The sequence below is a fragment of the Punica granatum genome, unplaced genomic scaffold (assembly GCF_007655135.1).
Source record: "Punica granatum isolate Tunisia-2019 unplaced genomic scaffold, ASM765513v2 Contig00029, whole genome shotgun sequence".
In the NCBI taxonomy this organism is placed as follows: domain Eukaryota; kingdom Viridiplantae; phylum Streptophyta; class Magnoliopsida; order Myrtales; family Lythraceae; genus Punica; species Punica granatum.
Genome location: NW_022204047.1, coordinates 67,200 through 81,557, shown reverse-complemented (window position 1 = coordinate 81,557; position 14,358 = coordinate 67,200). Strand labels below are relative to the sequence as shown.

Below are 14,358 nucleotides of genomic sequence, written 5' to 3'. Positions count from 1 at the left end.
TCCATGGAGCTCACTCCTCCACAGTCGTAGTTGACGGGACCTCCGAGTGGAAGAACCCCATCGTTCATGTCGGAGACGTCGTCGGTGAGTCCCGGCCCAACAACATTTTCGACAGCTTCCTAAGTTTTTCCCTTTATGCTTTGTTTGTGTACATGGGGATCAGACATGACTGATTGCTCTGTTTTTGCTCTGTTTTGCGTGTGTGTGGTTGTTCGGGGCAGTGTTCAGGCACAAGCAGGGCAATGCTCTGTACATTTTCCAGAACCGGAGAGCCTTCGACCTCTGCAACTTCACTCAGGCTTCTCTCACCAAACCCTCCTCCTCCTCTTACACGGTACACATCCCTCTCCCTCTCTCCAATTTTTAAAAATTAAAATTTATTGTTGTTCTAACATAATATCAAAAGAAAAGAAAAAGGATAAAATGCCGGTAAAATCACCGTGTTTGGCTTTTTTTATAGATAAAATCATATGTTTAAAATTTGATTTTAAAAATCACAATGTTACGTTCTGCTCCCATTTAGTGACCACAAATGTCTGCCGTCGACCTCAAAACGTAATGTTGCGAGTTTTAAAATTAAAATTTGGTTTTATTTGGAAAAAACTTTGTAATTTTACCGAATGCATGTTTTTTTATATTTTTTCTTTTTATGAAAAAATAGCTTGAAAAATCAATTACTTTCATGAAATTTATTGACTTATCAATTTTTTAAAAAAATTTAGCCTGAAAAATCACAACTTTTACCTCCATTTTCATGATCTACCAATCAATTAATTAGGCCGTTAAACTGCTGACGTGGTTGTTATCGGCGTTGATATGGCAGATGGTTGCCTATATGGATGGCATACCGCAAACTTTTTAGCCGAAAAAATTACATAGTTTGCCTTTTTTTTTTCTCTCATCTACCAAAATATGAATAACATTTCCCTCTTCTACAGAAATATCAACTACTTTGAAAAATCACATAGTTTGCTTATGTGTCCTCATCTATCAAAATATGGTTTTTTTTTCAAAAATCACATCTATCAAAATATAACTTTTTTGAATAATTATAATTTGAATTTGAACTTGTGTCCAACAAGTTGAACTATGCTAAAATTTTATAGATGTTGGTGTGCACAAGTTCTGTTGGAATAGTTATTTTGGCATGTTTATTGTTTTTGCAGTATAATATGTTTAAGTTCTTATACTACTTAATGAGATAACAAATATGGACATTTTTTTTATTTGCAATTACAAATTTGTAACTGTTTTAACACTTATTTACTATTAAAATTTATTGTAACATTCAAATCAACATACATATATATAAATCCATAATTTAAACTTATAATCATTCAAAGAAGTCATATTTTGATAGATGTTATTTTTGAAAGAAGTTATATTTTGGTAGATGAAGGAACAAAAGCAGACTATGTGATTTTTTAAGCTTATTGGTACTTTGGTAAATGAGAAAAAATTTATTGATATTTTAGTATATTAGGGAAAAAAAGCAAACTATGTGATTTTTTTGGTTAAAAAGTTGTGGCATGCCATCCACGTGGGTTTTTAGCCACATCAGCACCGTTAACGGTCACGTTAGTAGTTTTGACGGTCCAATTAACGAATTGATAGATCAGAAAAACGGAGGCAAACGTAGTAATTTTTTAGGCCAAAATTCAAAAAATTGGTATATGGAGAAATTTCATTTTCAGGTTATTTTCCCTTTTTTTTATATGGTTTGAGGTGGATAATAAATTATTTTCATTATTTGCTAAAATTTCTGATTTTTGTTGTTTGGAACTTGGAAGTGGCATCCTTCGCGCCCGGGCTTCTTCTACTTCAGCTTCAGCAACGGCTCTGCAGCCACATGTCAGCAGCCAGCCCAGAAGCTTGCCGTAGAGGTCAATTCGGCCCCGCCATCCCCGGAGATACTCATCATGCCGCCAGTGTCACCCCCACAGGCGGCTCCTGAACCTGCATCTGGTGGGGTAATAGCTTCCTCGCCGGCGTTCCCCTGGCCATTCCGTCCGCACCAAGAGCTCTCCCCTAGCCCCACCCCTGAAGCGAACTCTCCGACCATGGAGCCGTCTGTTGTGCCCAATAAGGCTGATGGGATTCCTTTCATCAACAGTAACCCGGCAGTTCCTCTGCCTACCGGAGAGGTGGACTCCGCCACCATACAGCCTCAGCCCACGTCCGGGCATGAAGGGCAGGTAATGAGCGTTCTTCTTTTTGCCATCTGTTCTCAGTTTTATTTAGCAACTTTTAGATAATTGTCTCGTAAGCATCGATAAAATACAAGAAATGCTGAGATACCTAACAGTCTTTGGCTATATTCAGATTCAAAAATTGCAGGGGCTGAATAATTGAGATAGTGAAACCTGAAACATTCAAATGCTTTTGTCTGTGGTCATTTGGGATGTGAAATAAAGTCTCACCATGCGTGTCTCTCTCTGGCTTGGTCTGTTTTCTTGTGGTCTATTCCTTTTTTTTTTTTTTTTTTTCTTTTTTCCTTTTCCTTTATCCTGTCGTAAGGAGGCCTGTACTAAATAGGAAATAAAGCAAAATAGAGACACATAAATCCCACTTATGAGAATTAAACTTAACTCATAACCTCTTAATTCAGAGTCGGCGCCGCATGGCACTGTTCTAAGACCCCTTTCTCTACTTGCTGTCTTCTTTTATTATCAAGGTGGGTCCACACGAACCATTTTATCTCAAGCTAGTTTCAGGCAAGAACCCAGCACGTGAGCATATATAGCTAGGCTTTCTCCTGTAATATGAGATTTCAAATTGTCTAAATATGAAACTAGCAAACTGCCGTCAACAACTAATAATCTTGAGCTGAACTAAACTCGAGCTATGCTCGAGATTTAAGTATTAATCATTGGAACTTTCTGAGCATATTGAGCACAAGTCAGTCACACATGAGATGACTGCAAAGCTGAAGCATGAAAATTGACGCCCAATCAACCCAACCCAAGCTTCAAGCTCGACTAGGTTGATACGTGCCCTTACGGACAAAAGAACAGCTACACAAAGTAAAAGGGAGAAAAGGGAAAGTGCCCAAAGTGTAGCATTCTACTGATTTGCTTGTGATAAGGTGCTTTACCTGAGCTGTAAAATGTTTTTGAGAGGGGGTGGGGTCCTAGATTGAGATTCATCATGTTCCCATCCTTGTGATTGCAGGTAATGGCGGGGCCGCTCCAGCTTCGAATGGCTCTGCTTTGGGCAGTCATGGTGATGATGCCATGAGGAAAAAAGATCAAGTGGGAGTTTGCAGGTTAGTCTCTTTGTAAAGAATTAGAGTAGGCCAATCATAAAAGCATAAAAAAAAAAAAAGAGGGATCCGTAGGTTAATCAGTGAGGGGATAGAGGATTGCGTTAATTGGGGGTCTAAAGTAGCTTTGGAGCGGATGATGATTGGGATTGTATTGTATTGGGATGCTGCTTGGCCCTAACCTTTTGTGAATCATTCTGGGCTTTTGTTCTTGCGGTGCAATCATTCTTGCCTCTCTCCCTTTCCCCTTTTACTTTTCTCTTTCCAATCTATGTCTTTGCCCTTTTTTTCTTTTCCAAATTGGGGGTCACGGGAATGTCTTAACATAAATGATCAGAGTGCTGTGCATCCTCGTGCCAAACAGTTACTGGATTGGATCGTCAGCGCCCGGTTTCTGGAACGTGTCATTAGTAGGAGAGTCGAGCATCGGATTTAAATGCTCCGATTCTCAGAAACAGAGAAAATAAAAGTTCCATTCAGAAATTTGTCATCACATGGGGCGGGATTTAATCAGCTAAAGGGACAAACGGAAGCTCTTGGCCCGGTCGTAAGCTCACTTTGCCATACATATGCCAGTTCTCCAAGGAATCTATTGAGCGAGAGAAAATGTCATCACGTAGGCAATGCGCACCTGCTGCTGATGCAAACAGCAGTTAGCTTACCAGTAATACGTACGTCGGTGAACTACTATGTGATTGCGCGATTGACTGATATGATCTGCCAGCATGCCTACCGGCGGGGTTTAAGGGGCTTGTCAGGCTACTTCCAAGATCTTTCGAGATGCTAAATAAGGATCGATGACATTTTTAGTCGGCTGTTCAAACACTTTCTTACTTTGGTACTCATTTACTATTACACAGATTCTCTAATATGCATGTATTTGTGACGAGTAACCATCCTCATGGCAGCACCCAAGGATAACACTCAACAATGAGGTCTAATTTTCGGGACCCCAGATTCCTAGGAGTATCTCAAGCGCAACATTGTCTAATATTTTCCTAGATTAAAATCAAGCCTATCTGAACAATGAGTTTTGACTCTGCTCGTTGATTTTTCTGATGAAAGCCCGATCCCCTGGATTCCAATCATACGGGGATTGAGACCGCACACACTCGAATCCAACTTTGTCCCTCGCAGTCTGGGCCTACATTTGATTTACCTATGGTACAAAAAGTAGATAGTCACGCAACTCATTCAACGCATAATATTCGTTATCTGTGCTCCAAAGAATGTCTTGATATCTGGCTTGGTATTTTGCATATATATTTCGAACCTTGTGAGAGGAGCATCATTACAAGTAAACTTGGGGAAGAATAAAATCCGGCCCTAAATATGCATGTGGCTGGTTTATGTGTACATTCTATGGTGGCAATTTAGAAGATGATACCTACATGGAGCAACCTCTAGCATTTGTTCTGCGGGACAAGATCCATTTGATGGTGAAATATTCTCTCCTGAAGATAAGTTCAGATATTTTGGATCAAAGAGCGTTTCTATGTATCCATGTTGGTGTACCGTATGCATCATGAGGGACGAAGAATATGCTCTTGCTTATATATGCTGCCCTGGAAAGACTGATATCGTTCTCACAGCGATAATGAGTTGGGCAGCTCACAGCTTGAGGCCCATCGATGGTTAGATCGTATATGATGGGCCTGTGAAGTACTATCTCGGAATTGAAATTGTTCGTAATAAACGTGGCATCTACCTATACTAGAGGAAGTATGTGTTCAGTATCTGAATACATACACATACATATAATAAACATGAAAGCGACCTTACACAGACATAAAGCTTCCTCTCAAACTTTGTCACTCCCTTAACAGTTGTGTACCGAAAATTGCAGGTCAACTAATCTGCACATTGATTGCCCAGCACAAAACAGAGAATTCCTTCAAAAGGCGATAATATAAGATTAACAATGTGTGGACATCTCAATAGAGTACCAAAACACCCGACTTACGACAGGATCAGATTATGGAATCTTTAGTCTAAGGTTGAAAACACGGAAACTTAATGAAACCTTATTGGATATACTTGTTTGTGGTCTGGTATCCTTTCGAGCTACAGCCAATGGGATCTCGACCTGCAACTTTGAATCAGGACTCGTACTGCAAAAGTTAGAGGGTCTCTTAATTATAAGACGAAGTTGAGCTGTGCCTGTGTGGAAGAGGTCGACATTGAAATTGAAATAGAAAGATCGGGACCTAGTCTAATCGTTATCTTGTCTCATTCTTCATAGACGAGTTGAATTTTGAGATGGTTTTGGAAATGTTCTTTTCTATATCTAAAATCCTTTTTTTTTTTTATGTAGAAGATAAATCCATATCTAAATTCATTTGGAAAGAATTTTTCCCTCCAAAATTTGAGATAGGATGTTTGCCTTCAAATTAACCCATAGGGTTTTCCTTTTTATTTTTTGGTGAAAGAAATTAGTCTCTAAGCCTTACGTAAAATTTGCGAACAGAAATTTCGTCTTAGTTCCATTAAAGTTACAGATAGACTTAATCCTACCCCATTTCCATCCCCAACTGACAATATTCTTGTGCATAGTAGTGATATATGTCGGTTGGCGAGCAATTGTACTGATGAAATTGACAACTATTTTTTAGCAAATGGTAATTGAGGATGCTTCCGTTGGACCGATAAATATGCACATAGGTGGTTTGTGTATACATTCTTAGGTGGCAGTGTAGAGGATGATACCTTAAAGGAACAACCTCTGGCATTTCTTCTGCAGGACAAGCTCCATTCCCCGGTAAAAATTCTCTCCTCAAGATAAGTTCAGAAATTTCAATATCGTTCTCTCAGTGATAATGAGTTGGGCATCTCCCAACTTGAGGCCCATCAATGGTTAGATCGTATATAATGGACCTGTGGAGTACTATATCGGGATTGAGATTGTTCGTAATAAACCTGGCATCTACCTATATCAGAGGAAGTGTGTGTTCAATATCCTAATACATACGTATACATATATTAAACATGAAAGTGACGTTACATGGACAAAGTTTCCTCCCAAACCATGTCACTCCCTTAACGGTTTATGTCCTGAAAATTGCAAGTTAACTTATCTGCCATTGATTGCCCAACACAAAACAGAGAATTCCTTCAAAAGGTGATAATAAGGTTAACAATGTGTGGACATGTTAACAGAGTACAGGACAACCCGACTTAGTACCGGATCAGATTATGGAATCGTTAGTCCAAGGCTGAAACCACGGTAACTTAATGAAACATTATTGAATATGCTTGTTAGTGGTCTGAGATCCTTCCAAGCTACAGCCAGAGAGATCTTGACCTGCAACTTCAAATCTGAACTTGTACTGCAAAAGTTAGATGGTCCCTTAATTATAAGATGAAGTTGAGCTGTGCCCGTGTCCAAGAGGGTGACATTGAAAACAAAATAGATCGGCCGGGACTTGGTCTAATTGTTATCCTGTCTCATTCTTCAGTAGACGAGTTTAATTATGCAAGAGGGCCAGATGAGCTGGAACCTGGAAAGAAACCAGAGCGGGTCCATATTCGCAAGTGTTTGGTTAGAGTCGGAAGATATCTATATTTCCCTGCTTCTTGTGGATGTTCATGAAATTTCCTCTCTCTTAGAAGTCTGTTAAATTTCAAAAGCTTATAATCCTTTGATGCATCTTAAACCCGTAAAATTTCCTCTAGATCAACAAATAATTTCTTCAATCGGGTTACCTCAATCAAGTGCATACGAGTTTGGAACCGATCAAGGCACGAGTCAGATTTCCATGGACTGGTAAATGAAGTCTACGCTTCTCTTTGAACCAATCTTTACACATGAAGATGTTAAGAGATAAGATCAGCATTAAGAGGAAAAAGACAGAAGTAGCTTTTTTGCATTAAAGAGGAGAATTAATTGCCATGACAGCTAACGAGTAGTTGTTATGAAGGGAGGGCCATTGCTCTGACAACCCATTGTCAGTTTTCAATGGTGAAGGGAGGAGAGAGGCCCATGCTCCCATTAATTTCTTGATGATAGCTCACCAAACGGACCTATTCCAATAGTTTTCTTGATTAGGAATGCCGAGTTTTCTATTAGGGTGGAAGCTGGCACGAGCTTATCTCATCGGTCGGACCAGACTGACTAGACCGATCCGATGCATGAACATATTTGACTTTGACTCCACCATGTTCTAGAACGTTTCTCCCATGTTTGAAGGGGGTGAAGGTTTGACAATCGCAAGGGGATAATAATAAGATATTGAAAGACCCTGATGCAGGGTCAAACAGAGCTTATTAGAAAAATATAGGGAGTGGGGGCCCACACCCGTATTGGCTTCTTTCTTGGGCCCCACCAACCCACCGATGGCACTGCATGCCCGCCTTGGCTGGCTGCAGAACAAATACTAACCCCATGTGAGGAATTCCACGGAGGAGGAAGCAGTCAAAGTCAAACAAAAGGAAAATTCTGGGGGATGGCATGAAAGGGTCAAAGTCAAACTGAATCCCTGAGCTTAATTTAAGGGGAAAAAATGCTCGACGGACTTTACCACCATATTCCCAACAGTCCAACACGACTGGTGAATTATTGTAATTTTGAGAAGTCAATAAGATATTACTCCTTTTCGAATATAAATCAGTCAGGATTCTTTAAGGAAATCGTGATCAAGAAATTTTGTGCCCAGCGAGAAGCCGGCATTGAAGATCATCTGTCCCCGAAATAGGGTCACAGTTTTTAACTTGGAAGGATGAACTTGAGATGGACTCTCATTGTGGACAATGCTTACTACACATGGGAGCAGAACAGGACATAAAGAATTATAGTAAAAACCTGCTGAAATGTTTGTTATTCAAATATCTGTCAGATTTGTCAGACAAAGAACTAACAATCTAAAGGGTAACACAAAATTTATTTACTGCATATTCACTCAAAATTTGATGAGAACATCATCTTTGCAAATATGGACCAGACAGACCAGTTTAACAAAAATTAGATAAGAGTATCAAGATACAATAGAGTCTTAAGAAATTCGATTTTACAGCTGCAATAGCAAGCATCACCGGACCTATGAAGGTCCGTCCAATATTCTAAATCGATTTTCTTTACTCTGCATGAATTTCGGGGCGGATTCTTTACAAGCTAGTCCATCTGCTGACCCTTTTATTTCAGTTCTGCAAGCCTCAACAGGGGACATTCTTCTCAGTTACAACACCAAAGTCTTGCAGACTTTGCAGGTTTCATTCATGACTGTTTGCTCTTCCCATGTAATCGAGCCCCTCGGCTCGGCTCCGGACAATCCGATGGAAGACCTCCCTAACTTGCCGCTCCAGTGGGTCCAAACCTTCCTTCACGGAATCAAACACTTGAACCACTTCCTGGATTCTCTGCCTCACCTCCCCTTCCTTCTCCTCAGTCAATGGGAATTGAACTGAATCCACCATCTCGCTCATCATTCTCGAGCACTTTTCAACCTGATAAATCTCCCTCAGCAGCCCACAGGCATTTTTCCGTTCCCTTTTCTTGGACTCTTCCACGATCCTGTCGTGGAGCGAAAGCACCGGGGCAGCCCATGTGTACTGCCTCGGGATAGAGAAATGGGCTTGCAGACCGCGGTCCTGGCACGGGATTGCAGCCACCAGGGCCCACATTACAAACAGGAGGACTGAGGCCATCGTGAAGACGGCCACAGAAAGACCATTCGTTGCCACAATTTCATTCCCTTTCGGGGCGGAGAGATTATTCCCTATGGCCTGAATCTGCTTGGCAGCAGACCAAGACCTCGATACGCTCCAAGAGAGCGACCTGAAATGACCCACCGACCGATGATCCCTGGATGAATTGTTGTTCCGCCCAAAGGAACGGTTCCTGTGAGCCACAGTGGAACCAGAATCCTTCTCGTCGAGCATTGCAATGGCTAAATCAATCAGGGCCTTCTTCGCTCGGCGGAATTGGCCCTCCCCCAAATTCCTCTGATTTTCCAACGCGCACAAAACAATCTCCAACAGCTTCTGCCACTGCCTGATCCGTTCAATCCCATCCCTTATCGCATTACACACGTCGAGGGCCTTCACAGTCCTCTCATTGAACTCCGCAATCAACCGGTCCATCGGGGGACGTGACACCAGGGCCCGGTTATTGAACAGGATCGCCCTGAACTCCTCCTGGCAGCAGAGGAACGCGTCGAGGAGCCTGCGGACCCACGAGAGGGAGAGCAGCTCGTCGGGGCCGGCAGAGGAGAGGTCGAGGAACCGTTCCGTAACCTGGCGCTGGAACGCCTCAAGCTCGACCTCGAGGCCAGTGGCCTCGTGGGCGGACCCGCCTTCCATCGAGTGGGCAGCCACCTGATCGCGCCGGAGGCTGAGGATCGAACGGCCGATGTGCGAGCCCTGGTAATCCGTCGCGGGCATTATCAAATGAAATCGCAATCAAGAACCCCCAACTGGCCACAACCCCTCGAATTCCCACAACCGGCCGCCCCAAATTCAAGAACTCAAGAATGGAAAAAAAAAATCCAACCCCACGAATCAAAATTAATACGATTCGAGGTCCAATTCTGCGGATTGAGTAATACCCTGATCTCGAAACTGGGTAACGAAGATACTCTAGAGAGAGAGAAAGGATCGAGGCTAGAGAGAGAGGGGGGGGGGGGGGGGGGGGGGCAGATGTTGGGGGGTGATTGTGTCGGAACCCTAACGGAAGGAGAGGATTTTATTGGGGGAATTTGGACCGCGTCTTCTCTCTGGTGGTTGGAAAGGGAAAGGTCTGAACTCCGAGGGGGGGAAGAGAGAGAATTGAAAAATATTTTCTTTTTTCTTTTTTACCCTAATTAGAAAAAAAAATAGTTGAAAAATGGAAATTGCTCAAATTTAAAATTTTGGGCAGTAAAAATTAACGAGGGGGAAAGAGAAGAAGCCCTTTGCATGACACGCACCGAACACGCAGCTCACACGCCTAAAGCATTAAATGCCGCCATCTCAGATATCTCCCGGTGTTCGCTAAAGCGGATCATGTCTCAAATCTCAGCCGTTAATTTAGAATACATGGCACTGTTGTAGGGGATGTTTTTCATGTTTGAGGTTTCACACTTTTTCGACCTACTAAAAAATAAAATTCTCTCAACCCTGCATTATTCTTACTTGTCAAATACATTTTCGTTAACTAGAAATTAAAAATATTTTACTTTGCATGTTAGAAATGTTGTTTTTGTTTTATTTTTTAAAATGATTGCATGATAAACATTCTCTACTCTATAAGAATGCATTTAGGGCGAGGTTAATGAGGCACGCCCATAAAACTTGAATTCTTGTTAAACCTTTGTTATATACTTAATTTCGGATAATTCAAGTCAAGGTGGAGATTTGTTGAGTGTGGCTCGAATTCTGAACACAGAGATCCGTGGACTCATTGAACGAGTAGCATTGGTCGAGGCTACAGTATAACAAACAGCCAACTGTCATTGGACATAGGAAGGAGATAGACCCCACGAGTAGTCGACTAGTAGCGGCGCATGCAGTCAAACTTCAGAGAGGTGCAAATCCTGAATGCGATCTGGCGTAATCAGAATCAGATGGGTCAGTTCATTTATTTCCTTATCCGATTGATTTCTTTCCCAGTGGTACAATCAGCCGATTTCATTTCCCATTTTTCTTGAATCAACTCTCTTCCTTTAGTTAGGCCATATCTTGAGTATATTGTATTTTAGGATATTTCAGATAGAGAGAATATTAGGATTTCTATGTTGAGAGTTTATTCGGGTCCTCTAATATCAATGGAGATCATTCATGTAAAGGTGCGAGGGAGCACCTACGATGTTGAGAGTGATTTGCCAGTTTAAGAGGCTATTTGTGGGTTAGAGTTTGACTCTTTTGGTTTCATGCCTTGTTCGCTCACTGGTACTCTCCATGGTTTAAGTCACCGTCAAATGTCATTTTCCCGTAAATGTTTCCTTCAAACGTTTTCACTACGTTTGAGGGTTTTACCACATATATCTTGTATGTGTATTCTTCTATATTTCGCATTATCTTCTTTGATATTGAGTAGGTCACATCAGTTTTCATGAAATTGCCTATATTCAACTTAGATCCTAATTGGTTCAAATCTTGCATAGCATTTAAAGAATTTTACGCACATTTATATTTGTTCTAAAGTCTATATCTTTTCTAACAAGCTACCTGAATAGTCCTTTGTGTACGATTGGATGTTTGATCAAAGGGAAGAATGGAGACGTGAAAATGTACCATAGAAAACTATTACCAATATACCTTTTTTTTTATTTATAGAATGAGTTTCTCCTATAATTCCTATGACAATTTTTCAGGTCTAGACAAATAAAAGAGCCAATTGCGACTGGTCGCTTTCTTAAGATTTAAAAAAAAACAGTTTTATACATGAATTTTAAGAATATATATATATATATATATGTATAAAATATGCAAATGAAATACAGAGAGCTATTGTTTGGGTAATTTTGTATTTTACAACTACACAATATAGGATTGAATTACCTATTAGAATAATTTATTTTTTATTATGATAAACTCATAGATCTCCTTCATAATTAAAAATATACAACTGAATTATATTTACAAGTAATTTGAAATTCACTATAAACACATCATAATAAGAGACAAACTCACGCCTAAACGAAATTAACTTAATCTAGCAGACTAAGTATATGCGCGGTCAAGTGCAAAAAATTGCATAGGTGATGTCATAAAACAGCTGTTAAAAGGGGAATTTTTCTCCAAAAATTCACCTTCAAAAATTATTTTTTCGATTACAAGGAAAACTTATGAATATAATACATTATAATAACAATCCTAAATATTTAATTAAGAGCACAAGTAGTCCACTAAATATTGAATCAAAAATCTTTTAATCACCAGACTAAAGGTGTGCTACGTCACCTTTAAAAATTATTGTAAAATTAATATTGGCACAACTAGGGGCATGGCAAGCTGACATGTAAAAGAGCCGACAGGTGGGAATGCGGCATTCACCACCGGTGAGTTCACACGTGGCACGATGTAATTTGCTGGGTCTTTGAGGGCGCGTAATATACTGTGATGTTCTGCTTCTAGAAGGGCTGACGTGTATGGTCCATGTTCTTGATCGGTTCCTGCTATTTGACCATTTTACCCCTCGATGAGGAACATGTCAAACCGTGCTTCCCCCATGAGCGATGTCTCCTCCCCCTCAAGGCTTTGACCGGTTGGTAGGGCTGATAAAAAAAAAATAGACAGTATGAAAATCCGATCCAAACCGCCTTTATCTGCCCTTTGGTTTGATTAGATCACGCTTTTTTTTTCGATTAAAAAGGAGATCCGTGGACCTAATATATTAAAATAGAAATCATAAATATCTAATAAAGGGACACGGATAGTTTCAGTGGATATCGAACCTGAGACCTCTTGATCACCAGACAAGAGGTGCACCACTGTATTTTTTCCTCTCTTGATTATTTTTTGCTTTTACCCTTTTGTAGATCATGGTTCGATTGTTGATTTGATTTCCTCTGTCTTTTTCGGTTATGGGGATGGGGATGGGTTTCAAAATCACAATCCCAAATATCCCGACTTGTCCCGAGTTTGCATTATAATTAAATTTATCAGCTCAGCCTAGTGAGTTCACTAAACTTGCCTATAACCCATTGCACATTGAGCCCTCATCAAAACCCTTCAAAACCCTAGAATTTCCTCACTCCTCTACTTCTCTGTTGCAATTGCAAATTCCTTCTCCCTTCTTAATAAATGTTGCATTTGCTCTGTACTCACGCTTTAACCCTCACTCCTCATGCTCACGACGGTTCATTTCCTTTCTTCTTTTAAATTTTCTTTCGCCTTAGCTAATCAACAACTGTAGCTTGTTCTTGCTTTAAGTTTTTGTTGATTTTTTTTTCGATTCTTTCAACAATGTAGATGTCTTCGGACAATTTTCTCGGGTAAACCGAGAACCGAACCGTAAAAACCCGTAATCATAAGGATTGGTCTTCTTTACTTATTTTGGTTATGGTTGTAGGGGATGGGTTCTAAAATCCCTGAACTAACGAAAGCGGTAAACTATAATTTTACCCCGAAATCGCTCCGAACCAAATTGTGATCAGTCCCTACTGGTTGGTTGGTTTGACCTTGCTGCCACCAGGTATAGAACCGAGATTTTGGTCGTGGAGGGGCCGAGTTCTTAGGGAGGACAAAAGGAAAAGTAATTTTGCCGAATTAAGAGGACAAATATAAAAAATTTCACAAAAAGTAGAAAATAAACTAATAATTTTTCATACAACATCAAAATTTTAGGGGAGGCAACTGCCACCTCCAATCTCCCTTCCATACATCCCTAGCTACAACAATAATCCAAATGCTAAGCTCTAGCTCTTCTCCAATTGTTTTGTAGATACATAAATAGCAGTTCTCTGATGAAAACAATTTCAAGTGAATTATCAAAAATTATAAACGATCTCTGAAAACATTGGCGAACTTTCTTGCTCCTAAATTCTCGCTTGATGCCTTCACAAAACCTGCAGAAAATCCTCGATTTCTGATTGGCATGCTTCCCCGACAATCCAACATGGAACTCGCATTTTTATTTTCCCTACTCGTCCCAATAAAAATCATTGAGTATATAATGTAATTAGTATAAAGTTCATTCACGTCAAATAAGGAGTGGAGATGCGTAAATGTACATCATTAAAATAACGAAAGGCATACGTGATTTCAGATTCAATAATTAGTGAGATTATTCATATTTATTTATTAGTAATTTGGATCTCATGAGTCTCCTTTATTATCAAAAAAATAATAAAAGGTAAAATTTTATTTTAACACCGCTACCAATACATAGTTTCTGCGATCAAAGTTTTACTGATTTTAGAAAAGATAAGGGAAAAAGACAAACAACCTTATAAAGTAATAACGGTTTAATTTAGATGTGCTAATCTAATTAGTAATTACTAAAAACGCCCATGTATGGGGATTCCGGTGCACCATGACTTATCCTCCTCCATTGCCGGAAGCAACTATAACATGCGTCCCCAAAAGAATACAAAGGGAAAATTTTCTCACAATCCTATATATAGTCTCAGAAGCTAAACTTGACCTACTGGATTGGTTAAGTAGTCCGGTATATATTTCCC

At 40.1% G+C, this 14,358-nt stretch overlaps 2 protein-coding genes across 2 annotated transcripts; one reads left to right on the top strand and one right to left on the bottom strand.

The window, feature by feature from the left end:
- Positions 1-5: 5 nt before the first annotated feature.
- On the top strand, positions 6-3,484 carry LOC116189860 (classical arabinogalactan protein 9-like; the record flags this gene model as incomplete). The annotated part of the gene is made up of 4 exons (XM_031519598.1): positions 6-84; positions 222-334; positions 1,791-2,195; positions 3,172-3,484. Coding segments are annotated over 4 exons (663 nt in total), but the record flags the coding sequence as incomplete, so codon positions are not given.
- A 4,636-nt stretch (positions 3,485-8,120) lies between these two features.
- On the bottom strand, positions 8,121-9,891 carry LOC116189861 (UPF0496 protein 4-like). Its single transcript, XM_031519599.1, has one exon. The coding sequence runs from the start codon at positions 9,635-9,637 to the stop codon at positions 8,468-8,470; it is 1,170 nt and encodes a 389-aa protein (XP_031375459.1). The 5' UTR covers positions 9,638-9,891; the 3' UTR covers positions 8,121-8,467.
- Between the last annotated feature and the right edge of the window lie 4,467 nt (positions 9,892-14,358).